This window comes from Phyllosticta citribraziliensis, assembly GCF_038025025.1.
Source record: "Phyllosticta citribraziliensis strain CPC 17464 chromosome Unknown J3D65scaffold_3, whole genome shotgun sequence".
Lineage (NCBI taxonomy): Eukaryota > Fungi > Ascomycota > Dothideomycetes > Botryosphaeriales > Phyllostictaceae > Phyllosticta > Phyllosticta citribraziliensis.
This window is the reverse complement of record NW_027117340.1, coordinates 2,431,814-2,455,938: the sequence shown is the minus strand read 5'-3', so window position 1 is coordinate 2,455,938 and position 24,125 is coordinate 2,431,814. Positions and strand designations below refer to the sequence as shown.

At 54.7% G+C, this 24,125-nt stretch overlaps 9 protein-coding genes across 9 annotated transcripts; 3 read left to right on the top strand and 6 right to left on the bottom strand.

The window, feature by feature from the left end:
• Window positions 1–879: 879 nt before the first annotated feature.
• Window positions 880–1,672, bottom strand: J3D65DRAFT_665990 (nucleolar protein 16; the record flags this gene model as incomplete). Its single annotated transcript, XM_066802883.1, has 2 exons — window positions 880–1,480; window positions 1,563–1,672. The coding sequence occupies 2 exons, from the start codon at window positions 1,670–1,672 to the stop codon at window positions 880–882; spliced, it is 711 nt and encodes a 236-aa protein (XP_066658211.1).
• A 255-nt stretch (window positions 1,673–1,927) lies between these two features.
• J3D65DRAFT_692623 (ZIP zinc transporter-domain-containing protein) lies at window positions 1,928–3,413 on the top strand (the record flags this gene model as incomplete). The annotated part of the gene is made up of 2 exons (XM_066803942.1): window positions 1,928–2,065; window positions 2,131–3,413. 2 exons carry the CDS (start codon window positions 1,928–1,930, stop codon window positions 3,220–3,222), a joined length of 1,230 nt encoding a protein of 409 aa, XP_066658210.1. The 3' UTR covers window positions 3,223–3,413.
• Window positions 3,414–3,620: 207 nt separating this feature from the next.
• On the bottom strand, window positions 3,621–7,773 carry J3D65DRAFT_618026 (DNA polymerase gamma). Its single transcript, XM_066799615.1, has 2 exons — window positions 7,460–7,773; window positions 3,621–7,408 (listed from the first exon to the last, which is right to left on the bottom strand). The coding sequence occupies exons 1-2, from the start codon at window positions 7,629–7,631 to the stop codon at window positions 4,083–4,085; spliced, it is 3,498 nt and encodes a 1,165-aa protein (XP_066658209.1). The 5' UTR covers window positions 7,632–7,773; the 3' UTR covers window positions 3,621–4,082.
• A 165-nt stretch (window positions 7,774–7,938) lies between these two features.
• Window positions 7,939–9,124, top strand: J3D65DRAFT_665987 (uncharacterized protein; the record flags this gene model as incomplete). Its single annotated transcript, XM_066802882.1, has 2 exons — window positions 7,939–8,863; window positions 8,931–9,124. 2 exons carry the CDS (start codon window positions 7,939–7,941, stop codon window positions 9,122–9,124), a joined length of 1,119 nt encoding a protein of 372 aa, XP_066658208.1.
• A 1,915-nt stretch (window positions 9,125–11,039) lies between these two features.
• Window positions 11,040–14,747, bottom strand: J3D65DRAFT_273500 (uncharacterized protein). Its single transcript, XM_066794987.1, has 5 exons — window positions 14,550–14,747; window positions 14,160–14,486; window positions 13,054–13,280; window positions 12,658–13,003; window positions 11,040–12,598 (listed from the first exon to the last, which is right to left on the bottom strand). Exons 1-5 carry the CDS (start codon window positions 14,575–14,577, stop codon window positions 11,142–11,144), a joined length of 2,385 nt encoding a protein of 794 aa, XP_066658207.1. The 5' UTR covers window positions 14,578–14,747; the 3' UTR covers window positions 11,040–11,141.
• A 2,018-nt stretch (window positions 14,748–16,765) lies between these two features.
• J3D65DRAFT_585920 (uncharacterized protein) lies at window positions 16,766–18,598 on the top strand (the record flags this gene model as incomplete). The annotated part of the gene is made up of 4 exons (XM_066797753.1): window positions 16,766–17,217; window positions 17,269–18,073; window positions 18,130–18,391; window positions 18,476–18,598. The coding sequence occupies exons 1-4, from the start codon at window positions 16,851–16,853 to the stop codon at window positions 18,596–18,598; spliced, it is 1,557 nt and encodes a 518-aa protein (XP_066658206.1). The 5' UTR covers window positions 16,766–16,850.
• Window positions 18,599–19,313: 715 nt separating this feature from the next.
• Window positions 19,314–20,123, bottom strand: J3D65DRAFT_273452 (uncharacterized protein). Its single transcript, XM_066794986.1, has 2 exons — window positions 19,468–20,123; window positions 19,314–19,412 (listed from the first exon to the last, which is right to left on the bottom strand). The coding sequence occupies exon 1, from the start codon at window positions 19,972–19,974 to the stop codon at window positions 19,474–19,476; it is 501 nt and encodes a 166-aa protein (XP_066658205.1). The 5' UTR covers window positions 19,975–20,123; the 3' UTR covers window positions 19,314–19,412; window positions 19,468–19,473.
• Window positions 20,124–20,178: 55 nt separating this feature from the next.
• J3D65DRAFT_618012 (Asp/Glu/hydantoin racemase) lies at window positions 20,179–21,962 on the bottom strand. Its single transcript, XM_066799614.1, has 2 exons — window positions 21,696–21,962; window positions 20,179–21,315 (listed from the first exon to the last, which is right to left on the bottom strand). The coding sequence occupies exons 1-2, from the start codon at window positions 21,810–21,812 to the stop codon at window positions 20,587–20,589; spliced, it is 846 nt and encodes a 281-aa protein (XP_066658204.1). The 5' UTR covers window positions 21,813–21,962; the 3' UTR covers window positions 20,179–20,586.
• A 187-nt stretch (window positions 21,963–22,149) lies between these two features.
• J3D65DRAFT_618008 (uncharacterized protein) lies at window positions 22,150–23,831 on the bottom strand. The gene has a single exon (XM_066799613.1). The coding sequence runs from the start codon at window positions 23,524–23,526 to the stop codon at window positions 22,414–22,416; it is 1,113 nt and encodes a 370-aa protein (XP_066658203.1). The 5' UTR covers window positions 23,527–23,831; the 3' UTR covers window positions 22,150–22,413.
• Between the last annotated feature and the right edge of the window lie 294 nt (window positions 23,832–24,125).

Sequence of the window (24,125 nt, the reverse complement as noted above, 5' to 3'; positions counted from 1 at the left end):
CCTTTACTTTATTTATAATAAAGTATAAAGTTCTAATAGGTAGGAGTATCTTAAAAGATAGGGGTAAGGTAATAATAAGGTAGTAAGAGTAGTATTAAAAAAGTTAATAAGATTTTATAAAATACTAGGAGGTAGATTATAATATAAGAGAATAGTAAAAATTTTACTACTTATAGGCCCCCTTACTTATATAATTTATAGGAGGGTAGATTTAGTTTAAGAGTATAGATAGTAATAAATTAGGAGGGTAGGAGGGTAGATTAAGATTATGTCCTAAAAAAAAATATAGGTAGGATATAAAGCATATGATGAATATTAATAACTGTTAGAGCAGTAGTAAAAGCGTGTATGATTTAGTAGGGGTTTTGACAGACCGTTACCTATGGCAGCAGTTTGAAACTCTTGGATTTCTGGACCTCCGTTCCATGCATGACCGCATATCAGTACATGCGGATTTGCTACGTTGCCTAGCTGAGGTGGTCCGTCCCATGGCCGCTGCTGCTGCTCGCGACCTGGGACTCTTGGCCGTTGAATGACTAATCCCCCGAGGATTGATTGATGGATCGAAGATTTTACACATGACAACTCCCGATGCGCCGAGTAAACGCCATTCCGTGCCCTTGCAACCCATTGCGCTGTGGTTTGTGCGTGCTGATGTCTGGTGTATGTGAGCGTTCGTGCCCTGTGTTCTGCTGACATGCTTGCTTGCTTGCAGGCAGGCCGAGTACAGCAACATACATGGGTGCTGCTCCAAAACGCACACAGCAGCATGCTCGCGCAAACTTTAAAAAAGGGCCAGACACGACAGCCGTTCGCATCGTGATGATGCGGGTTCCCTTTCGCCCCCCTCTTATGTCTCCGGTCTGGCAGTTGAGTGGCCTACTGGCCTTGAGCGGCAGCCTTCCATCGCGCCACCCTCCTCTTGATGTCGCCCTCGCTCTGCTGCATCGGGTTGAGCTTCGCGTCCCTGCTCATCCGCGCATAGTCGTCGCCGTACTTGGCCACCAACCGTGCGACCCACTCCTGCTCGCGCTCCGACTGCTTGCGCGGCGCCTTGCGCTCCCCGGACGCCGCGACGGCCTCCAGCTGCGCAATCACCGTGTTGCCATTGTGGCCCGACGAGGCGGCGGCGCTGTTGCCGTCCCTTTTCGTCTTTTGCGGCAGCGAGTGCTGCTCGCTGATGCCGTGCCACTCTTCCTCGTCGTCCGGGTCGAGGTCGTTGAGCGGGTCGTTGAGTGGATTCGCCCGCGCCTTGTTGCTGCCGTCGTCGACGATGCGCACCTCGCCTGTCTCCGGGTCGCGCTCGATGCGTGCTTCTTGAGTTTCTGGCGCGGCCGCTGCGGCCTTGGGGTTGAGGGCGAGGGGTGCGGTTCCAGGGTTGTCCGTTTTGGCTGTGCGCTCGGTGCCGCCGGTCACGCGGTTCAACTTGGTGCTCAAGCCCAGGCGACGGTAGTTCTGCGTGAGAGTCTCATTTTGGTTCCTGGAGCAGCGGTGGTCAGCGAGGTTGTGTTGCCGTGTGTGCGAAGAAAGAAGAATCTTCTTTTCTTTGGGGCGTGACATACCAGTTTGCGGCGATGATGGGGTTGCTCAATATCTTCTTCTTGGACTTTGGCTTTTGGCGCTTTTTGGCGATTGACGAGCGGTTCTTGCGTTTCTGCAGTTCGCGACCCATGGCTTCTGTTGTTGGTCTTGGTCGAGTGGAGACTTGACGCCCTGAGCCGGGAACTTTTCTCGCACCGCCAGCGGCCAGTCGCTTATCGATAGCGGTAATTACCTAAGGTGCAGCACGCGCCCTTGCTCGTATGTCCGACGCCCGCTGGCCCTTTTACCAGCTCAAGGGCCCGCTGCGCGATAACGGACCCATGGGAAGTCGTTCGTGAGGTATCCGGGCTTACTTCTTCCTCTCTCTCCCTCTCGCTTCTTCCCAATGTCGATACGCCGGTCATTCATCGCGGGCGCTCTTCTGGCGGCCTCTCTGGCCTGCTACGTCAATGCCGCCGCCTCGGAGCATGACCGAGCGTCTGCTGGGATCCTGACTGCGGGACACATCGAAGAGCAGCTGCAGGTACCATTCTGCTTCCCAATGCCGTTATTGACAGTATGGCGGAATTGCTAACCAGCTCTCCCTAGGAATGCCCCATTGTCCAGGACCTCAACGCCCAGAAAATCGCCTCGAATCCCTCCACGGGCAGCCTGACGTCACGCATCTTTGGCGTCCTCTTCCCCGGCAGTCCAGCTGTCAATGCGCTGCTTGCTACACTATACATTTCTGGGCCGCCAAACTTTTTGCTGGCACTATGCCCACCAAACATCGACCCCTCGTCGCTCAGCGTCATGGTTGCCTTTGCCGTGGGTGGGCTGATGGGCGACACGTTGTTCCATCTCCTGCCCGAGATCTTTCTGGGAGAGGATGAAGTCGACAAAGTAAAGTTTGTTCTGGTCGAGCCAAACAAGAACTTGCTTCTGGGCGTGGCCATCATGGTTGGCTTCATGACGTTCGTAGCAATGGACAAGGCTTTGCGTATCGCGACTGGCGGCCAGGACCCGCACGATCACTCCCATGGCCACAATCATTCATCTGAGAAGAAGGATGAGGACTCCACGGCGACATCTAGCAGCGTGGACAAGCCTGACACTTCCAACGTCCAGTCTCGCAAACCAACTTCTTCTGCGGTTCAACAGGCCTATCCTCCGCCCAAAGAGGAACCCTCCACTAGCGTGAAACTTGGAGGGTACCTCAACCTGATCGCCGACTTTACACACAACATCACCGATGGCCTGGCTCTCTCTAGTAGCTTCTATGCATCCCCAACGATTGGAGCCACCACGACCGTCGCCGTCTTCTTCCACGAGATCCCACACGAGGTCGGCGACTTTGCGCTGCTCGTGCAGTCAGGCTTCAGCAAGCGCGCAGCCATGGGCGCCCAATTTGTCACCGCAGTCGGTGCCTTCCTCGGAACAGTCATTGGCATAGCAGTGCAGGAAATCGGAGGCAGCTCCTCCGGTGTTTTGGCGGACACGGACGGTCCAGGTCTCTTGGGGACTAGTCTGAGGTGGGGCGACATGCTGCTCCCCTTCACCGCGGGTACTTTTCTCTACGTCGGCACTGTTGCTGTCATACCTGAGATGCTGGAGACGGGACCGAAAAAGGCTGAAGAGACTCGCAAGACTCTGACGCAGTTCGTGGCCATTGCCGCCGGCGCTGGTATCATGCTTGCGTAAGTTACAAACTTTCTTTCTGTTACTTCTTCCGGATGCGAGAAGTAAGACTGACACGGACGCACAGGATTTCCTGGTCTTAAAGGAGCATTCGGGATAGAGCTTGACATAGATGTGCGTGGGAACACGCATGGATACAGCATTCTGCGCGGCTGGGTCCAGCATGTAGGTGTTTATGGGTCGTTAGACAGCACTTCCTCCATCACTTTCCTCCATCACTTTCCTCGATCAAATCCGCACCTGGACTGTGGACTGGCGTCGTAGGAACAAACTTGATTGGGCGATAAGGGCATGTAGAACTCTGAATCGTATTTGTAGTAGTCGACAGATTCGAGCTTACCAGTGTTCTGCAAGGCATCGATAGGCCACAGTTATCGTCGAGTGACTATGGATTACGATGATCGTGGCAACGCCTGGCCCAGCAGGCGCAAATAGATGGTATCAATATCTGGAAAAGGAATTGATTTGACATGCGCGCCGATTTACCATCAACAGGTATCTGCAAACAAGAGAAGACATACAAACGGGGCACACGCCGTCGCTTTGTACTGTGGAAGAAAGTCATGGCTTAATACAACAACAAAATACAACAAAGAAAGGACTGCGGCCGTGAGGAGAAGAAAGTGAAGATCAACCACAACTTCCCAAGGAAAACGCGTCGAAAGAATCACAGTGGATGAAAACGACAGAATCCGACCTCGCCCTTGTTCCCTTCGCCGTGACGCTCATGCCAAAAGCCAAACCCAACGCTGCGCCTGAAAGAAAATCCTGACCCCATAAAGCCGTCCCGTACCCGACTTTTGCCGTTCCAAAGGAGATACCTATTTTTGACAAGATTCCGTACATGTACTGCACAAGACAAGTTACACACGACCCTGCCAATTCCGCGACCCAGCTCCTCCCGACTTGTCGAAGCGGTTCGGCCAGTGGTACTGTGACGACCCCGGGGTGCCCCTGACCTTGCGGTCATAGAGATTGACAAACGACTTGCCGTTAAACTCGTCCGTCTCTATCAGGTTGGCGCTCTGCGGGGGGTAGTGCGGCTTGGGCGGCGCTTTGGCCCCAGCGGACTTGCTGTTGCCGTCGCCCAGCACGCCTGCGCCGGTGCCAATCCGCTTGACGCGCGGTGCTGGCGGGGGGCGGACTTCCCTGATGATTTCCTTGAGCTCGTTGTCGTCGGATGTGATTTGCGCCTTGAGGAGCGACATGTTGATGTTCTTGTTCAGTGTCTCCATGACGGGCGTTCGGGGCGTGTAGGTGTACTTTTCGGGATTGGGTGCTTGATTTGGGAGAGGTTGGATGAGCGGGTCGAGGTATGCGGCATCGCCCTTTGCGAGGAGGCCTTCAATGTCGATGCTTTCACCAGCGGGGATGGGATTGGGGTGCGATGGCGTGACGCAGTCTAGGTCAACCTCTTTACGAAGGACGTGGTCAATGTCGACGGCGGAGAAGAAGGCGCAAGACTGTGGCAAGTCGTCGATGCCCACTTGTTGGCTGAACATGGCGCGCGTCCAAAGGTTGGCGACTTGCAAGGCCATGGCAGCTCGATACTTGTCTTCTTCCTTTACAAGATATCTGATTTCATCGTGTACGGTGATGGCCAGTCTGGCCTGGATGTTGTAGCGGCGTGTGAGAAAGTCCATGCCTACGATCAGCAGATGCAGATAATCGACACCGCTGGACTGAATGGCCCAATTGATGCGGCTGGTAATGAAGCCTCCCTTGCTCAGGAATCGCTTCATCAGGGCCTCCGTAATGCCGGCTCCAAGCACAGGGGTGCGGGGTTGTTCTTGTTCAGCAAAGTCTTCAAGCTTGTTGAACACAAACGATTCGGTGCCTCCTCTCCAGAATCCGCGATCCAGAAGAATCTTTCGTAGTGTTTTCTTGCCCTTGGTTTCCTGGTAGAGTTTAGACGCAGTCTCCGTTGTTTGAGCTTCAGTCAGGCTTGGGTTGAATTGGCGGAGGAGTTGGGCTGCGAATTTGAGACCTGCTCCGTAGATACGTCCATAGTTGAAGATTTTGGCATCGTTCCTGGAGATGCCCAAAATCGAAGCGGTTCTCGAGTGTAAATCTGTTCCAGCCGACTTGGTGCCCTCCAGCGTCATGAAGCCAATGGCGTTGCCGCCATGGAGCTTGAACTGAGCATCTCCGACAAGACTGGCAATCCAGAGCTCTTCGGAATCTACATCGGCACCGACAAAGACGTAGCCGGGCGGGGCCTTGACCATGGCCTTCAGCTCGGATCCAACTCTGTTCTTCTTGGCATTGCTGGCTGTCAACCATGTGTTTTCGACGGACCGGCGGGTGATGGTGCCCATGGGTATGACTTGGGGAAGGATGTATCCAATTTTCTTGTCTCCGTCTCTCTTTTCGACTCCTTCAGCAGAAGGCACAACAGCTTCGCCATTGAGATGGGCATCTCCCTCAAGAACAGCCATCTGCGACTTGATCCTCTCCCGAGCGCTTATCCAATATGAGCAGGAGGCATTCATGGACAAAGCTTCCTTGGCGTAGGCATATGCAGATGTCAATCTGCCATTCTCAAAATACTGCAGATAGCCCTTTGCCATGGGATTGGTACAGCGCGCTGTTGGTCCGTCTTTGTGGGGCACCTTGAGGTATACATTTGCCCGATCGTCTCGAAGCTTGAGATCCTCCTCTTCATGCATGTCACACACTGCCGCCTTCATTTCATCGCTCAGCGGCGTCTCGTTGGGAACACGATAGGTCCAGCCGTATTTGTCCGACCAAACAAGAGGAAATCCGTCCCATGAGAGGCGCAGCATTATTGGCGAGACTCGTGTTCGGGTCGTCAAGTTTATCGGGCCCTTGGCCTTGGGGTATAGGTCCTTGTACCATTTGGGCATACCAGGCATTTTTTGGCTGGCCGACGGCCTGGGAGGGTCGCTCTTTTTCTTTCCCTTCACCATCTTGATCTCCTGACCAGACCAGTCCAGCTGGCTCAACCAAGGGTCGTTGTTGTAATGGTCTGGATCGTCCTTGGATTCCAAAGCTTTGTGCGCCAAATCGACCAGACGCTGTTGGACCCCTTCCGACATCTTTTGGTACGTGCCCTCTGCATTTTCGAGATATTCGTTCCAGGATTCGTTGATGGGTAGGATTTCCTGGGCGATGAACCGGATCGCGGCGAAGCTGACCGGGTGGGGACATAGCTCGATAAACAGCGGAAACACCTTTTTGTACACTCGATGCGTGATTTCGACGTCGGCAGCACAGTAGTCCAGCAGCTCGTCCAATTTTTCCCGGATTCCCTGGCGATCGAGCTCTCCGAAATACTCCCTCCTGGCCTTGTCGATGGTGATGTCACAGTGGAATTTGGCCACGTCCCGCAACGAGTTGATCGAGCTCCTCCCAATCCAGAGTTCCTCCTCTTCGTCGCTGAGCTTGCCCGACTGCAGCAGCGAGTTCAGGTCGACATTCTCGTCAGAACTGGCAATCTTGTCCCGTAAATCTCTTTCTTTCCGGTGCTTCACCCATTTCGGTCTTTGTCGTGAACACATGCCATTCACTGCAACATGTAATGACATGGTGTCCATGAAAAAGGTCTTGGATTGCAGCAACGAATATTCCTCCGCTATCCTTGCTCTATCGTAGCCGATGTTGTGTCCCACGACGAGTTTTGGCTTGTCCGGGTCTCCCAACGGTATCAGGTGGCCGTCAGATTCGCTCTCCTCGAGCAACCAAGGTGATATCCAGGCATACCACGCAGTGGGACTCGCGGCACAGGCCATGCAGGCATACGAAGTTTCCTTGTACATGACTTCGGTGTCGAAAGTCAGCAGAGACTCATTCGGCGCATTTACGGCCTCCGACGATCCGTCCGAGTAGTATTTCGTCCATCCACTCCGGCGAACCCATTTTCGGGGCTTTGGAGGAGCATTGGCGCGAATGTATTCCTTTGCCAGAGAAAGATATGGTTCCGCGACGTCCATTCCGATTTTATGAAAATGCTCGTCCAAAGTCTTGCCGTTGAGTGGCGGCAGCTCCAAGCCAACGGGTGGTGTCGAGTCTTGGTTTTTTCCGAGCAGTTCATGTCTGGTGAGGTGGTCTTTTGCGAGGTCTATGAGCTCTTGCGACGGTCGCGGCTGTCCTGACGAAAATATTTGCGGGTGAACATTGCTACTGAGCTGCTGGATGCCTATCTCGTTGAAGCGGGCTTCGGATGGTACTGGACAGAGTCAGCGCGGGGATTGGTGCGATGGGAGCAAAAGCTCTTTACCGAGAAGGCTATTCCTGCGCTCGCGAGGCTGCTCGGGCGATTGAGCAGCCTGCGCATACCATCTCCGAACGAGACATGGCAGAGGAGTGGCGTGACGCGCAGACAGCGCTCGCGGCGCGCGGAGGGTTGCGGGCTTGACGACAGTGGCGCCACGATACTGAATTCTCATCATATGGCGAAGCGGAGATGGCCGTCACTTCATGGTCCTGGGAATTGGTAGATGTTGTTGTCGTCGGTGGAATATGGACGAAGACGAAGCAGCGCAAAGCGGAGGGAGCAATTTAGTTTTGCGTCGCAGCGCATCGGCAAGGTAGCTGGTTACCTCATCAGTCAGCACGAGTGATTTGCCGCAAGGATCCACCGCACCCTTGAATTGGCTTTGCGCCAGCCACTTCAGTTCAGTGCTGGACGGGAGAGAACGAAGTGCGAGCAGCCCATAAACAAACGGACCACGACCCATTGTTGATTGTTGCCTCACCATGTCGTCAGCGAACTACGACCGCCGCTACAACCACCACCTCCACCACCACTCCGACAGTCCGCGCCCGTCTGGACCCGATCTCACCAACAACTGGCCACAGCCTTTGCCCCATCTTGACGACTTTGACGACGACAACCCCTTATTACCTCCATTCGATTATTTCTCGAGAGTCGCGAGAGGCATCTCCCCAAATACGGGTGAACTCAACTGGTTCGATCGCCAACCCTCCGCCGCTCCCTCCACACCACATCACCCTCAGTCCTTTAGCCGCGGCGGCAACGAATCTTTGGACTCTGAAGACCACGGGTGGTTCGCCTTGTACCCAGACGACTTCGACGACCAAGACCTAGACCCAGAGTACGAAGATTTTGGTGCCGAAGAGGACCAACCCTACATGCCGCGTCGGCAGAGCCGCAGGAGCCCTGGTTACGTCGACCTCACCCGCGAGGAAGCGACTCCCCCTCTGTCCCAAGAACGCTCTACCATAAGTCGCCTCTCCGACTTTGCCGAACTCAGCGAAACAAACATGCCCTCAACCACGAAGCGCTCGCGGGCGGCCGCCGCGTCGACGTCGTCTTCACGAACCACGCCCGAATCATCGTCAGGACCGTCACGCAAGCGGCCGCGGCTGAACAGCGCAAGCATGCCGCAAAGAAGGGCCAGCAGGGGCGACTCGTCTCGGTCGGGCCTCACTACGGGGACGCTGAATACAAACAGCCACAACACGCCAGACGTGTCCGAGATTGAGCACATTGACCTGGCAGACGACAAGACATCGCTGGCCGAAGCGTTGCAGAAGCAGCGGGTGGAGCAAGTCAAGGCACAGGCAGAACGACCACCGGCCGATGCACCGCTGCGCCTGTCCAATATTACGTGCGTGATATGCATGGACTCGCCCAAGGACATCACAGCCACTGCGTGCGGTAGGCCAACCCCCCATAGTATCTCCCCCTGAATGTCAAAGGCTGCGAGGCTTACAAAGCGCCCCAGGTCACGTCTTCTGCCACACCTGCCTCATGGAGGCCCTGATAGCCGGCGAGAACCGCGCGGGCTACGACGGGCCCAAGCGGTCACAGTGCCCCGTGTGCCGGAAGACGCTGAACCGAACAAAGGCAAGCGACGTCATTCCGCTGCTGCTCAAAAAGGGCGCCGCAACGCAACCCCGACGGCAGCGGCAAAGCTAGTCGACGACGTGTATTGGGCGTGTGCGAACGTACAGGCTGTGTGCGTGTGAGAATATGGCTACGGCTGCTGGCGCATTGGGGAGTGTTCTTTGTCAATACTCGGCGACTGGGAAAGAGGTAGACATCATATATAGGGCATGGGGCATGGGGCTATGGGGTCAAGGCATGATGCACGACTACATTGTAGCTGGGACTGGCTGCACATGGGGCAGGCACAGGCGTTTCGGAGCCCTTTTCTTTCTTTCTTTTCCACGACCTGAACATGAACCCCTTTTCAGATATTTCTCCAGGGAGCCTCCAGGGAGCAGTGAGTGACTTGGTTTATGGCACTTGCCTCATTTCCTGTTCTTTCTTGCTGTTGGCTGTTTAGCAAGCATGATGACACGAAGGCGAGTCATGGCGAGCAGGGTTGGTCTGGTGTTCAAGGTGTACAAAAACGCGAGACACGAACGGACACTTGGACAGACGCACAGGCAGACAAGAATGCCCGCATTTATTCGATCTCTTCTTGGATGGGCCCTGCATTTGTGTAATGCATTTCAGTTGGTGGTCTAGCAACGGAAGTCGTCCAAGCTGGCCGCTCACATTTGTACGCGCTTTCCTACGATGTACCTAAGGTAACTACAGTAACCCATTTGCTCCAAGTACACACAGACAGGCAGGAATACATCCAACCTCGTACCCACTACCTGCGCGTATCCGCTGCACGACCAACTAGCGCCTCCCTCCTAGGTAGGCGCCGCCGCCACCCAACGCAGCGTCTGCTAGAGCGAGCTGGACTTACAATGCAGAGAAGGCATCATGCACAAGGGAAGTCCCATCTTCAATCATTAAGTGTATTGATGTGGTGGATTGGCCACTGGCTTCGCCTGCTACGACAGCCTGACACTACCGCTACCGCAGGCTACCACTGCTGCTGCTACTGCCTGCTCCCATCCCAGCTTTGCATATGTAATCTGCCACTACTCCGCGCTTCAACGCTTGCGACGAGGAACAACTACAGGGCCCACCGGACAAAAAGCGAGCAAAGACGGACGACGAAAGGGAAAGAAGAAAAGAGGTAGGAATAACACAACGCTCGCTGGTCTCCCATCCACCACCTGTTTGCCTGACCGACTCGACTCGGGGGTGCGGTACGGTACAGAATTCAACATTAAGAGGAACGAACAGATAAGGTAAGAAGTAAAATCAAAAAAGGTGTCAAGGGTATACATGTCATGCCTTCGTCAAGGTGGTGGCAAACAGAAGTAGACGAAGAAGAAAAGGAGAAAAGAAAGAGAAAAAGGGGGTGTCCTTGTGCATCGTTGAAACGCCCCCTCATCATCGACCAAAGAACGCAAAGCAGCGAACGCGTGTGTATCCTTCTACCATCAATACTGTGAGGATGCCGGCCGTATCAGTTCCACGTCCCGCCCAAGTCTCCAGTGGTTCCCTCCTCTAGGTCGAGTCCGACGTATGTGAATGTTTTGATCAAGATCAAAAAGACAAAAGGAAAGAGAATTAAGCTGGCGACAGGGTGGTGCGAGTGGTGTATACAGTGGTACATGGGGAGTTTGAAGAGAAAGAAAAACTACGTGGAACGTGGGCCAGGTGACAAATGAGGACGCCAGTTCCAAAAGATGTCCTTTTTGGAGGAAGAAACGAAAGTGAGAATTTGAAAAGGAGAAAAGGTTGGTAGTAGGCAGAGCGTATAAAAGGAAAGGATCAAAAGAGAGGATCCGAAGGGGGTTGATGACCGCCCAAACTTGGCCCCGGAACAGCAGAGCGCATTTCGTCGTTCCTGTTGCAGGGCAGCAGAGGCTGAGAGACAGCATTAAATCAAAAGACCGCGCGCACTGTAGTCAGCAAAGTAGCGCAGCGCGGCAAAAGTCTGAAACAGAAGAAGAAAATCAAAACGCTCCTCCGTCTGCGCGTTACCAATGGGCGTGAGCTCCCTTTTCCCAAAGCGCCGCCGGAGACTAATAGAACGAGGACCGTATGCCAAACAAACGCCAACAAGACGTGAATAAAACGGTCTCTAGACTTTACCGAGTTGAGCGTTGGGTGGACTTTTCGTTGCTCGTTCTCGAGCTTTTTGCTTGCGCCCCAACCAGTCGCCAAGTAAAGAATCCAACTGCGTCCCCATCTGTGCTACTTTGCTTCTTTCTTCTTTGAACAGACCACTCATGATTGGATGTTCTGGGCCAACGGGGACAACACCGCTCGTGTCATGTACCACGACTAGCATGTCTCTAATGTCGCTGCCGTCATCCAGGTACGATCGCAGGGATGCGTCTGACCAAGGAGGTAGGCTTGCCGCAGAAGAAGGGTCTCTCGAATGGCCAGATAGTGTCGGACTGGGGACAATACTGGTGTTGATGGCTCCAGGGGCAGCAGGGGCAGCGCGAGGAGGCGGGCCCGTGGTGGTCGGAGAAGAAACTTTGGTTGAGGAGGGCGGGCCGCTGGGATGCCTGCCGCGGGTTGGGGAACCTGAGGGAGAAACGGGAGAGATGTCTGGCTCATCCTGGCTGGAAGTGTCGCCGACAAGTGCTGGTGGATGGTCAGGGTGCGATGTATCGATTGATATTTCCGGCTTGCCATTGGTTTGTGTCAGTTTGCCATCGTCTTTGCCCAACAACGATGAAGGTTGCTGCTGCTTCTCCTCCTCCGGGTCCGCGAAAGGGTCGGTGGTCTCGTATTCTGGTGTCGAGTCAAAATCGTCCATGGGTACTCGTTGTTTCGACTTGATGACTTTTTGACGGGGCGGCATCTTGTTCTCTGGCGACTGGGCTGTATTGTTCGACCGGAGCATGTTCGATATCGCTTGCTTGGCCGTGTTGGAACCGCTTCTTGCGCGGGACTCCTGATCTGTAGGTGTGCGTGGTGAAGCTTCGGAAGAGTCGGGTTCCCTCGATTCAGGCTCCGCTTCCACGAGACGCATAGTCGCTTCGGCTGCATTCTGGTGGGCCGCCGCCTTCTCAGGCGTCGTGATCTGCAGGGGTTTAACTTCAGCAGCCGGCTGCTTCGGTTGACCATTAACCTTTGGTTCGGGCTTTTTCGGTGGAGTTTTCGCCTTTTCTTTTGCTTGCGGGGACTCTGATTCGGCCTTGGTGTACTCTCTTGGCGAGCCAATATCATCTGAATCCCTCGACGAGGACTCGCGCGAGAACTCGCCGGAATGCTTCTCTTCACCAGCCTCGTACTCTGAACCCTTGGATTTCTTGTCCTTGCGACCAAAGAGACCTCTGAGCATCCCCGGCTTCTTTTCCTTCTTCTTCTTGTCGTCCTTGACTCGTTCTGGGGATTTCAATTCCTTTTCAAGACTATCCAAGCTCGGTCCCCGCTCCCTGGTTTCGACGGATTTGGTTGTGGATGGAGAGGAATCGTCCTTCAGGAGGTTCGGCGTCAGCGAAATCTTGCGCGTTTCTACAGTATCATCCTTGAAGAAGGAGTCAGTGTTTCGGAGCGTGCCGTTCCGCGAGACCTTGGCGTCCACTTTCGTGTTGTTAGCTTCCCCAATATTGACTTGAAGGTAGTAGTAGTGGGTGACCGACATAGTCGCTCGTTCTGCTCCTCAGACTTGTCGCCCATTCTTTCCTCTTCAGACTTGAGCGCATCCAGGTCGTCGGCCGATTTGTCCTTGGAGCCGATCCGGAGCGGCTCGACCGCAATCGCGTCGTCGTCGTGATCTTCTTCTTGCGCTTCTTCGATGTGTACATGACCATTTCCAAACACTTCGCTATCGTCTTCATCTTCTTCGTCCGTGGAATACTCGTATTCGGATGCTTCGACATATGTAGGGGCGGTGAACTGTACGGTCTTCGTATTGCGTCGTCTCATTGCTTTTTTGAGCGGGTTCTTGGATTTTTCAGTCGTGTCGCCCAACATCGCCGCCGCGAGCTGTGACAACGGTTAGCAAGATGCAGCCGATACCTCAACCTTGATCCTACGTCTATGTTTCTGTGTTTATTCAGGCGAGCCAAACGCTCAGTCGGGGTTTCGATGTGTTCGGCGGGAAGGTAACCGATGCTGCTGTCCTTGACGACTCTGACCAGCCACCAGTAGCTGTTGCTGTCGTCCAACAGAACCATCGTGTCTCCCTTGGTGGCATTGGCCTGACCCTCAACGGTTGCGACGAACGTATGCAGTGCGTAGACGAATTCGAAGTCGATGTCCTCTGTTTCGCGTAAGCACTCTCCGCCCCATCCAGAGTCGATGCGCTCGGTGTCAAGAAAAGAAAAATCGTCGCGGGCATCATCATCATCGTCGTCAAGTTCGTTCCAGCTGGACGCGTAGCTGTCGGTTTGCCAAGTTTCAGACGAGGAGGCAGGCGAGCCAGGTTCAATGATTTCGAGAGACGTCTCAGAGATTTCCGAAGGAGAGACTTTGCCGTTCAAGGTTGATGTGGATTCAAGCTCATCCATGCTGTCTGGCGTTGGAACTGGAGGCAGTGGACGGGGTGTGTCAAAGACCATGGCGTCGTCGTTCTCATCGTCTTCAAAATCCTGGCATTGCTCGCTATAGAGGGGGCCAATGCTGTCCGACATTTCGTCTGAATAGCTGAGGCTCTCCTTGGATCCAGAATCTTGCTCTTCCGAAGGGAGCGGGGGTGAGCTGGGGTGTTGAGCATCCCTGCCCAGTGAGGAGAATTCCGACTGGTCCCTTGGAGTGACATTGACGAGATGATGATGATGATGATGATGATCCTTGGATGACGATCTGTGCGCGCGAAATCCCATGCGAAAGGGAAAATGCATAGGCGGAGAAAAATACGGCGAAGAAAACACATCATCACCGAGGCCAACCATTTCTCCTTTCTGGAGAACCAACGGGAGATGTTCAGGCGTTGAAGTGAAGGGCGATGAAGAACTAAAGTCGGATGGGGGCGACGTGACAGAAGCAGTCGATGTCGAACAAGACGGGGAATTGCAAGTAGTAGACTTTGCGGACAATGAAGTGCTGCGAGTTGGCCATTCTGGGGCTGAAGGGGCTGAAAGTGCAGGACGGAGTGGAGAAGACGTAGGAGAAGCGCAAGTGAAGTTCAGAGAGTACCCACCATCGTCGATAGATGGAGAGCTGGAAATCTTGTCCAGCATGTCATCGTCCATGTCCTCCGTCTCGGAGTCTGCCATGTCGGCGTCGTCGTTGGGGTCGGGAGCGTGTTCCAAGTGGTTCGGATTACCGTTGGCGCCGTTGTGATTTTGATCGCCGTTCCACTGGTGGGCGAGGTCGTCCTCTTCCGTTTGACGCTCTTCTTCAACGTGTTTGACGGCGGCGGCTTGATGGGGAGCGGCTGGGCCAATGCCAAGGGGGGCGGGTTGTGTTGGCTGCCGGCTGTGGTCTGAGGCCGAGGGCGAACCTGGATCCTGCAGGTCGATGGTATCTGACGCGAAACCGTGAGCGACTGGGCGGAGCGGGCGCGGCACATGATGTGGTCGAGTCTCACCTGCTCTGATTATGGTAGGACGTGTCATGGTTGCGGAGGAGCATTCAGCTCAGCGTCGGAGGTGCGGAGGCTGGGAGGGTCGCACGGCGGCGGAGAGACGAGGGGACGACGGGCAAAGACAGCGAGCGAAAGCGAGAGTGAGGGAGCGGGCGGGGGTGACTGCGGTGGTGTTGCAAGGCGACAGAGAGCGACGCTGGAGGGTAGGAGGTTTCGGCAGGCCCTATGCGCAAAGGGATGCCGTCATGGCAGCTCTGACAGAAAAGCGGTGGACCAGAGTGGCTGGACAGCGGGAGAGTAAACAAAGAGCGGGCAACGAGGGAGCGAGCGCACTGCGACCGAGATCAAAAGAGAGGATGGTGGGACGAGGGTCAGCGGGGAGGGGAATGTGGCCGTGGGGAAGGAGGGGAGAAGTTGATGATGGGATTGGATTGGATTGGGACGGATGGGATGGGATGGGATGAGGAGCAGAGGACTGGACTACGACACGCGCTGACGGGCCAGGTGCGGTGCATTGGAGTTTTTGGGCGTGGGCGTGGGTGTGGGCGGCGCAAGGGGCTCGGGCGCGTTTCAAGAAGGCGTCCGGAGATTGAATCGGCCGCTAGAGGCGAAGCTGCGAGTATCCCTGTGCAGATTGTGAGCGTGAGCAGCCTCCCGCCCAACTCCAAGAGTCTCCATGTCTGTTTCTCTACATCTTTTTGGCCACATTGTCGCAAGCATCGACGGGCGCACACTTGTCCTCAGTTGCCGTGGCCGATGCCAAGCGTGGTCGCCGGCGTGTTAGTGGACATGTATTGTTCTTCGAAGGGCCAGATAGGCTTTTGCTCTCAAACACAGCTGGCCTACCTTGCCTACCTTGCCTACCTTGCCTTGCGGCACTCCAAGACCCAAGACTATAGATCGATCTGTCTCTGCCCCACTTCTGAACCAAGTCAGACAGCGACAGGCCTCCTCCATCTGCATGCGATAAGCGACCCGGCCGCCGGCCTTGGGTTGCGCGTCCTGGACTGTCCATGTCCTAGATGACGGTGTTGCCATGCCATGTCGTGCGTCTTCATCTCATCCATCGATGCTCGTTCTCACCCGCCAAAAGGAACGTCGAAGAAAAAATGAACAAAACAAAACTCCACATGCCTGCAAGTCGCCTGCGTTTCCCTTTTGGGCAGCACGAGCACAACACCCACCCTGCCCTGCCCTGCCCTGCATCCCGCACGATCCAATACTCCATTCATCTAGCTTCTCCACAGTCCACACGTCAGTCTGCAGCAGCCACCGCTCAATACCCAGCAGCTGCTTTCGCTTGATTTTCACTTTGCCTGCTCCAGAATAACGAATTTGTCTTGAACTCGGCAGCTCGCCATCTCCGACGCCTCATGCATCCTGCTCCTCGTGCCGCTCGGCATTCCGCGAGTCATGGCTTGCGAACTGCCGTGCTCAACACCAGTGCCTCTCCAAGAACGCTCCCAATTTGGAATCAATGACAATTTTGTGTATGCAAACAGCCCCAACATGTCTCGCCCCGTCCACTGTCTCGCCCTCGACCATGTTTGCATTTTTGGGGCTCTGACACCGTGTCCCGTGTCGTCAAGCCCTGCTTAGGCACAAGGCCAACAGCAAGTCTGTGCTGGTCCACCTTCTTCAAGTGCGCACTGCGCTGGCAGAGCTCGGCGACACTCGAGCCTTGATGGCCGTTTGAAGTCGCAGTGCCGACCATGCTAGCTCTCAGCCTAGTTCAACGTCCGAATCCCCCTGAGGCTCTGTCGACTCGACCAGCGGTAAGCCGACTTCGCCATGGTCGTTGCTGAAGCTTGAAGACCATGTTTTCCCAGGTCGTTTTCAATCGAAGTCGATCTCTCGCAGCCGCAATCTCCTCGACGCTCAGGCCCCGACAAATTCGTCCATGATGCGATGCCCCAGCTGCCACTTTTGTACATTGCAGTGCCCATCGAGAGCTCATCAACGACAGCAGCAATCAGCAAATGGAGACGAGTAGGGCGAGAGCGCCGTCGAGGCGCATCGGGCGGCGGGGTGGCGGCATTGGATGCTCGTGTTGAAATTTAGGATGAGCTCAAAGGCGTCGAGGTCATGATGGCAAATTTCCACAGCACCATCTGCTTGTTCAGATGCAAGACAGAGTGCAGAGAGCGGACAGCGTTTCAAAGGCACTGGTTTACCGCTGTTGGGGCGTCGGGTCGGGCGGTCGGATTATTATTCATGAGAACCTTTCTGATAGGCCCGAGAGCCTCGACGTAAGCGTAACATGACTTAATTTCCAACACCCCAATCCATCTGCAGCTCATCGCAATGGACGTCAGCGACCACAGCAACAATGGCCAGCCCCAGACAGCTGAGCCTTCGCCAGCCCCAAAGCGCCGTCGCACTTCGGGTGCCCCGTCGTCGCGCGGAGTCGCCAACCTCACTCCTGAGCAGCTTGCCCGCAAGCGCGCCAACGACCGCGAGGCTCAGCGCGCCATTCGCGAGCGCACAAAGAATGAGATCGAGAGCCTGAAGAACAGGATCAAGGAACTCGAGTCACAACAGCACATCAATGACCTCCACAATGCCCTGCGCCAAAAGGATCTCATCCAGTCCGAGAATGAGGACATACGCCGCCGCCTGGCTACCGTCATGTCCATCATCCAGCCCATTCTCGGTAACCACGGTCTCAATGGCACGCAGCCCAAAAGCCTTTGAGCGATCCCCTGCTAACGGATACCTCTAGAACTGGCAGCTGCAGCTGAAAGAAGTCCCATGCAGCTCCCTGGCTCTCGCACTCCGCAACCCATACCAATTCCAGACCAACGCGCCTTTCATCCCTCGGTATCAACAGTCCCAGGTCCAGGTCCTTCAACACAAGGTCCTTCGTCTTCACCCAGTAGCCAAACATCCAACGGCCGCAATTGGCCCTTTCCGGGAGCTCCGCCTACCAGCAATGTACGCGCATGGAATCAACAGCAACCGCCGTACGAGCAGCCACGGAGCAACATCCACCCCGACCTCGAATTTGCACAAAGCTCCGACGAACGCCTTGGAGTTGGCTTTTTGGTGGAGAACAGGCCCAAGCTGAGTCTCGGGGTTCAAAAGGAAAACTTGTCGTCTGGATGGGACTTTAATCCGGAAGACCGCGCTCTTGAGGTGTGCACCTTTTTCCCCCGGACGCTGCACGCAACATGTCCGCTGGACAACGTCCTCATCGACTTTTTGCGTGATGGAAACAACCAGGTAGCTCAGGGCTTGCCGTTGAAGTCGGTGGCCGGTCCGCCGTATCCCAACTTCACAGCGTTGATTCATCCTGAGCGCGCCGTGCAGTCCCATCCACTGTCCAGAGTCTTCACAGACATCTTGGGCACATTCCCTGACCTGGCCGGTCTCCCCGAAAAGGTCGCCGTCCTGTACATCATGTTTTTGTACATGCGATGGCATATTGAATCAACGGAGGAAAATTACGAGCGCCTACCAGACTGGTTGACGCCTCGCCCCAGTCAAATATTCGTTCCGCATCCAATGTGGCAAGACTACGTACCGTGGTATGTGACTGGCGAAGGTTCTACAGCAATCAAAACCCAACTAACCAACCTGAAAGGCCTCGTCTCCGCGACCGCCTGATATCTCTCCAGTCCAACCCGCACATTACTCCCGCACTTGACAACTTCTTCATCCCGTATACGGCGTCACTCTCACTAAACTGGCCGTACGACCCGCGCGATGTTCTGATTCCTGCTCCGTTGGGCAGCGGAAGCAACAGCAACAGCGCCGCTGGCTTAAGCATCAACACCACGGCGAGCGGCATCCCTGTAGACCCGGCCACCGAGGCGTCCCCGCAACCTTCATCACGGCCCGACGCTGTTTCGGCTGATGGTGGCCTGAAGGGCGCCGCGGAGCAGCAGCCTGGCGGCGACGGAGCTCCAGAGAGCGCTGCTTCCCATCAGGAGTACGTCCTGAACCCGGCGTTCGAAGCGCACCTGCGGAACCTCGAGAACTGGACGTTGACTCCCGCGTTCGAGAGCGCCTTTCCCATGCTGGCTGGCTACGTCAAGATCAAGGCAGACTGAGCCTCAGCATCCCCTGTACGGATGACCTGATCATGCTGAGGCGATGGCTGAAGGTGTCGAGCAGGACGAATGTTTTGATACGGCGTCTTCAAGCGAATCCGGTGTCCTGCATGAGCCAACATTTTTCAAGCATTTCTGGAACGAGCAAACGAATTGATGAACTCTGAAGTGGTGGTGGGCTCCAAGACGGAAAGGGAGGCCAGTGTTTTACAGTAGAATAAGCAGCAGCATGTATGTTAGCCAAGTCATGTATGTTTAGCCAAGAAGGCCAGTAAGTCAGGCACAGTATCTTACCAGGCAGCTAGACGAACAGACGACTCGACCGCCAAGCGGGAAGCAGAAGAAGCCGCAGCCGAAGCCTTAAACACGGTGAGGAGCCGTTTTTGCCTTCGTTCCTGCGGGCGAATGGATGTCACGGGAAGGCGAGCAACTATACGGATTGGAGCATAAGGAATCCAAAAAAATAAAAGAGCAAATCAACTATTTGCGTTGGCCGCTCGACCAATCAAAGCATGATCAATCGAATCAAATCAAACCCAAAAGGCTATCCACGCTTACTCCTCCGCCCGTATGCTGGCATGCCTGCGCATTAATGGTTTATGTTAGGTAAGTAAGGGGGAAAGAAGCAATGACGGACAGCAACGTCAGACAGCATTCTTTAGTTCTCTCGCTCGTTCGTTCGTTGACGACGCGAAGGCCTCTCGCAAATCTCTCAAGTTTCTGTCTTCCGCGCGGTACAAGCAGAGCCATAGAAGCTTATGATTGCGCGGCGACTGACTATACTCATTTACTGGTCTCTGCCGCGCATGTTTCTCTCCATTCCCACGATTAGCTTCAGTCCACTAATTACTCTGCCTGCCGTGCCTTACCTAGCCTTACCTTACCTGCCTAATTAGTGCAGCAGCCTTTAATGTTGCCAAGGTCGGAGTCGCGAATCTTGGTTTCGATTTAGGTTTTTGGGGGCGTCTGCGGCGTGGCGGCCGTGCCAGGCGCGCGCGACACGGGTGAGGCAGGAGTGGCGGCTTTTGCTTGTTTTGACTTCTTTGTAGGCATTGTGTCCGCGCTGGTGCTGTGCGCGCTATGTAGGTATGATATTCCCCGGCAGCGGATGGTGAGCCTGGGCCTGGTATACCGGGACTGTGTCGGTTGGTCGGTTGGTTGGTTTGGATAGTTCTTGGATTTTTTGGGTTTGCTGTTTGGGTGACGGATATGCGGTGGTGAGGTGCGGGCAGAATGAGGGCTGCGGATGTGTAATACTGTAGGTCGGCAAATGGGAGGATTTGTATTGCCGTGCGGTCAGCCGAAGCTTTGGTCGGTTGGGATAAAAGACAAATGTAGATCGCGGAGATGATCGGTGGTTGGCAACACTGTTCCATTTCTCTCCTATTTTACAGTGAAGCTTCAAGGTGATTAGGTTGGGTTGTTTGACGCACTGCTTTGGTCATGTGGTGGGTTTGACGCATGCCCGGGTTGGGATGAGGAGGCGTCACGGGTAGAGGGTCTGCCTTGTAAGTGGTGAAATGAGTATGAGTCTGTCTCTATGTCGTAGGCTGTCTGATTCGCATTGTTGGGAAGATCAATGGGAAAAGGAGGACTTGTGTTTGCTTGAGCGATATGTACTCGAGCTCAATGGCGCACAATTCTGAGGCTGTGGCCCCGGTAGACACAAGTCTTTGGAAGTTGGAGGTCTAACCAACACTGGCCTGTACTTGTTCACTGGTGCCATGTCATTCTCCTCAGTCTCTGTTGTTTGCTTCCTCCGTGCGCTTAGAGTAGTAGATTGCCCTTTTTCCAAAGATCTTCATGGCCACTGGTGTACATGGCAACGCATCGTGAAGCGGCCGTCAAATTCATTCTGTGGACAAGTCGGATTGTTACCTTTTCCCATCTCACGATTCCCAGCACATACTCTTCGTTGGTCATCTACTCCTTGCCGTTCCTCTCCATCCTGCGCCATCATTGCTATCGTTGTGACAGCATATCCACCGTCAAACCCCCATCCTCAAAGCTCCCTCGATGGAAGCAACCGCCGCCTTCACTCCATCCACGATGCGCACTCTCCCGCCCTGCTCCTCTCCTAATGCTTCGACGCATGCTTCACGCACCCACGCGTCCATGCCCGCCATGCCAGCGCACCCGAGGCAAATGGCGGCGACGCGGCCGCGCGCAAGCAGCTTCTTGACGGCCTCGTTAACGCGGCGCTCGACGACATCGCGCGGCGTTGTGTGCAGCTCAGTAGCATGCAGACCGGTCGTCGTGACTCCAGCGAAGCGGTCGTCTTCAGTCTCTCCGCCGATGGTAGCATTGCCACCCTCACCCTTTTGCTGTCCTTCTCCTTCTCCTTCTCCTTCGGCAGTCGGACACGTCCCAAGGAACTCCCTGACACCGCGGCCCAGGATCGTCTCCCAGGCCTTGCCGGTGCTGACGACGCCGAACCGCTCGCCTGGGGCGAGGGTCAGGAGCGCCGCCGTCACGCTGGCTTCCATGATGCCCACGACGGGCTTGGGTGCAGAAGACGAAGAGGACAGGAGCAAGGGGTCCGACTTGATCTGTGGGACGAGCGGGTGCGGCGAGTAACAGGCAACGAGAAAGGCCGAGTGGGTGGACAGCAGCGGGCGAAGATGGGGCAGGCAGGCCGAAGCCGACGCGGCGATGGTCGGGAGGTCATTGATGCTAGGCGGAGAACTCGGCGGACCGGTGAAGAAGGCGTGGAGAGTCTACAGGACAGCGAGGGCGTTAGTCCGGCGACAAGCATGAACCGAGCTGCGATGAGGCTCGTAGAAGGAAGTATAACTGTCGTGAAGAATGGACAAGGCGCGGTTCAGTAATCTCTCCGGTGGACACGACGGATGGGCTGCCCTCTTGTTTTGTTCCTCCTCTTACTCGTGCGTGCTCTTTTACGAAGGAAAAAAAAAAAAAAAAAAAAAGGGCCAATTGGATTGAGAATAAAACGAAAAATTGCGCGTCTCCTTTTGCGTAGCCATGCTCTTTTCCATCCGCGCACCAAGCCGAAGTCACACCTTGTCCTGCACCAAACGCCGGCAATAACCTGACATGGAATGAATGCCGAGATGCAAGATCACGTGGGAAGGCTGACATCAGGATACTCCATGGCCTTGACGACGGGCTCGAGCGCCTTGGTCATCGACTCGGTGGAATTAGGGTTGATGATCAAGATTGACCGTGGAGGAGGCTTGGAAATCGTGGGCGCCATGGCGTCGAAGCAAATGGTACGGTGTTACTGTATCGCAATTGACGGTGGTCAAGGAGACAGCTTTTTTCTCGCTTCTGAAACGAAGTGTTGTGAAAGGGGAATTGAATGCGAGGATTGATCTCAAAAGACTTTCTGCGGGGAGCAAATTAGGTTTGGTTTTCCAGGCGCCGGCAAATCTGGAGGCGGAGGCGCACATTAGCGCGGAGCCGCCGGAGGGTGGCGGTGCACGGGCCCAACGTTATCGCCAATGGCTGTTCCGAGTACAGCGCATCTCGTCGAAACCCCTCAAGAGCACTGACGGCTGATCATTTCATACTGAGCGAGAAGATGCAGGTATTGGCAAGAAGTGGTTGGTTGATTGAATTAGCAGAGGCGAGTGTGACGTCTGATAACCTCATCCAGTACTACTAATATAGCTGTCGAGTTCCACCAGGGAAATGCTCATTCGCATTTGAGACAAGAAGTAACAAAACAGCCACCAGAGAACTGAATGCATCTTTCCCTCAAAGCGACGTTTTCAACTCGAAACGCCGGACCACGGGCTGGTCCGAAATACGAACCAAAAAAACATTACTCAATCTCTGAAGTATCCCCGCTCACCCTATGACGGCTTCCCCTGAGGAGCATTGCCATTGGTTTGAACCAATCTTGTCCTGTCTGTGTTGGTACTGCCAGTTCCTTTACTGTCGTCTTTGCCGGTACCGCAGCCGGGTTTCTGGTTCGGTGCGTTCTTGATGCAGTTGCCGGCGACGTCGAGCTTCTTCTTGTTGAGCGCGTCGAGGCACTTGGGGCCGAGGTCTTCGGCGAACTGGTTGTTCTTCAAGACGAGCTTCTCCAACTTGGGGAGTCCGCAGAGCGATTCGGGGATTGTTCCTGACAACTGGTTGTCGGAAGCGTCGAAGAGAGTCAACGCTGCCATGCCTCCCAGCTCGGTAGGCAGAGAGCCGGAGAACTTGTTTCCGAGGAAGAGAATTTCCTTGAGCCCCTTCATGTTGTTGAGCTCGCTGGGCAGGGAGCCGTCGAACTGGTTGTTGGCAAGGGTTATGTAAAGAGCCGGGCTGGCTCCGAGGTCGCTGGCGATGCTACCAGTGAACTTGTTATTGTTCAGGAAGAGGACGTCAAGATCCATGTGGAACACTTCGGATGGAACAGATCCTTCGAATTGGTTGTAGCGCAGGTCGAGGAACGTCAACTGCTTGGCCGTGAGGACACCCTTTGGGAATTCCCCAGACAGCTGGTTGTTGCTCAAGTCCAACTCATAGAACCAGGTGATCTGGGCAAGGTTGTCCGGCACAGTCTTGACGAACTTGTTAGAGTTGGCGTGAAAGATGGCAATGTCCACCAGCTTGTCGAGAAGGCCTTCAAGAACCATGTCAGGACCGCCGAGGTGGAATCCGTTGAAGTCGAGCGCAGAGACGGCCCAATAGCCTTTTGGAGTCTTGTCGCATTTGAAGCCCTTGAACTTGCAAGGGTCGTCACCTTGCCACGACTTGAGTACACCCTGGGGATCTTCGGTGACTTTTTTTGCAAATTCCTGAATGGTCTGCTTGTCTCGCTCCAGGTTGTCGGCGAGCTTCACACCGGTGCCTGTGCCTGCTCCAGTGGTCGGAGGCTTCGACTTGGAGTCGGTTTGTGCGTTTTGAACTTGAGCTTGGGGTGACCCCAAGGCAAGAGAAAGAAAAAGTGTGGACGACAAGAGCGACAAAAAACCCATCTCGATGATTGCTGGTGTGTTTGTTGACCCAACAAGGCAACGAATGTCCGAAGCTTTATAAAGCAGAAGAGGATGGTGAACTGCTCGACATCTCTGCCTGACGACTCAATTACCCGCCGCCTCATTAAATTCTAGCGACAAGCAACTTTCTAGATCCACCGGGCCGGCCGGAGAAGGTAGGTGCTCAGTGGAGGAAAAGAGATTCGCGCTCGGGCATTCTTGTTGTAGGCAGTTCCGGGCAAACAGGTGCAATGTAGCCAAAAAGCGGTGCGCTTACGTAGGTCAAAGCGGCCTGCACTAACTTCAATACCAAAGCCAATTAGGAGTCATTCTTCCTGTATTTCGCCAGAGCAGGCAAGGGGAAAGGGGCGCTAATCTTAAAAAAGTTTGCCTGCTCCATTCCTACTTGTAGTTGTCTGTCGGTAAGCTTAAGGTAACAGTTTCCTGGTCGCCAGAACGGAAACCATGACATGCGCAACCGCACTTCGACGAGACGAGTAATGTCAGCTTCCCAACATTTGGATACTTAGCCAAGCATCTTCTTGTCGCGCGGCCCGGAAATGCATTGGATGCTCTGACTGGAGAACAGGCTTCGCGTA

Coding starts and splice junctions, on each gene's coding strand:
- J3D65DRAFT_273452 (XM_066794986.1), bottom strand. CDS start 19,974: ATGGAACAGTGTTGCCAACCACCGATCATCTCCGCGATCTACATTTGT.
- J3D65DRAFT_618008 (XM_066799613.1), bottom strand. CDS start 23,526: ATGGGTTTTTTGTCGCTCTTGTCGTCCACACTTTTTCTTTCTCTTGCC.
- J3D65DRAFT_618026 (XM_066799615.1), bottom strand. CDS start 7,631: ATGATGAGAATTCAGTATCGTGGCGCCACTGTCGTCAAGCCCGCAACC. Junction 7,409..7,459: donor GCGCAGGAATAGCCTTCTCG/GTAAAGAGCTTT, acceptor GACTCTGTCCAG/TACCATCCGAAGCCCGCTTC.
- J3D65DRAFT_273500 (XM_066794987.1), bottom strand. CDS start 14,577: ATGACACGTCCTACCATAATCAGAGCAG. Junction 13,281..14,159: donor CTCTCCATCTATCGACGATG/GTGGGTACTCTC, acceptor TACGCGAAACAG/AGGACATCGACTTCGAATTC. Junction 13,004..13,053: donor ATAAACACAGAAACATAGAC/GTAGGATCAAGG, acceptor CCGTTGTCACAG/CTCGCGGCGGCGATGTTGGG.
- J3D65DRAFT_618012 (XM_066799614.1), bottom strand. CDS start 21,812: ATGGCGCCCACGATTTCCAAGCCTCCTCCACGGTCAATCTTGATCATC. Junction 21,316..21,695: donor AGGCCATGGAGTATCCTGAT/GTCAGCCTTCCC, acceptor GCTGTCCTGTAG/ACTCTCCACGCCTTCTTCAC.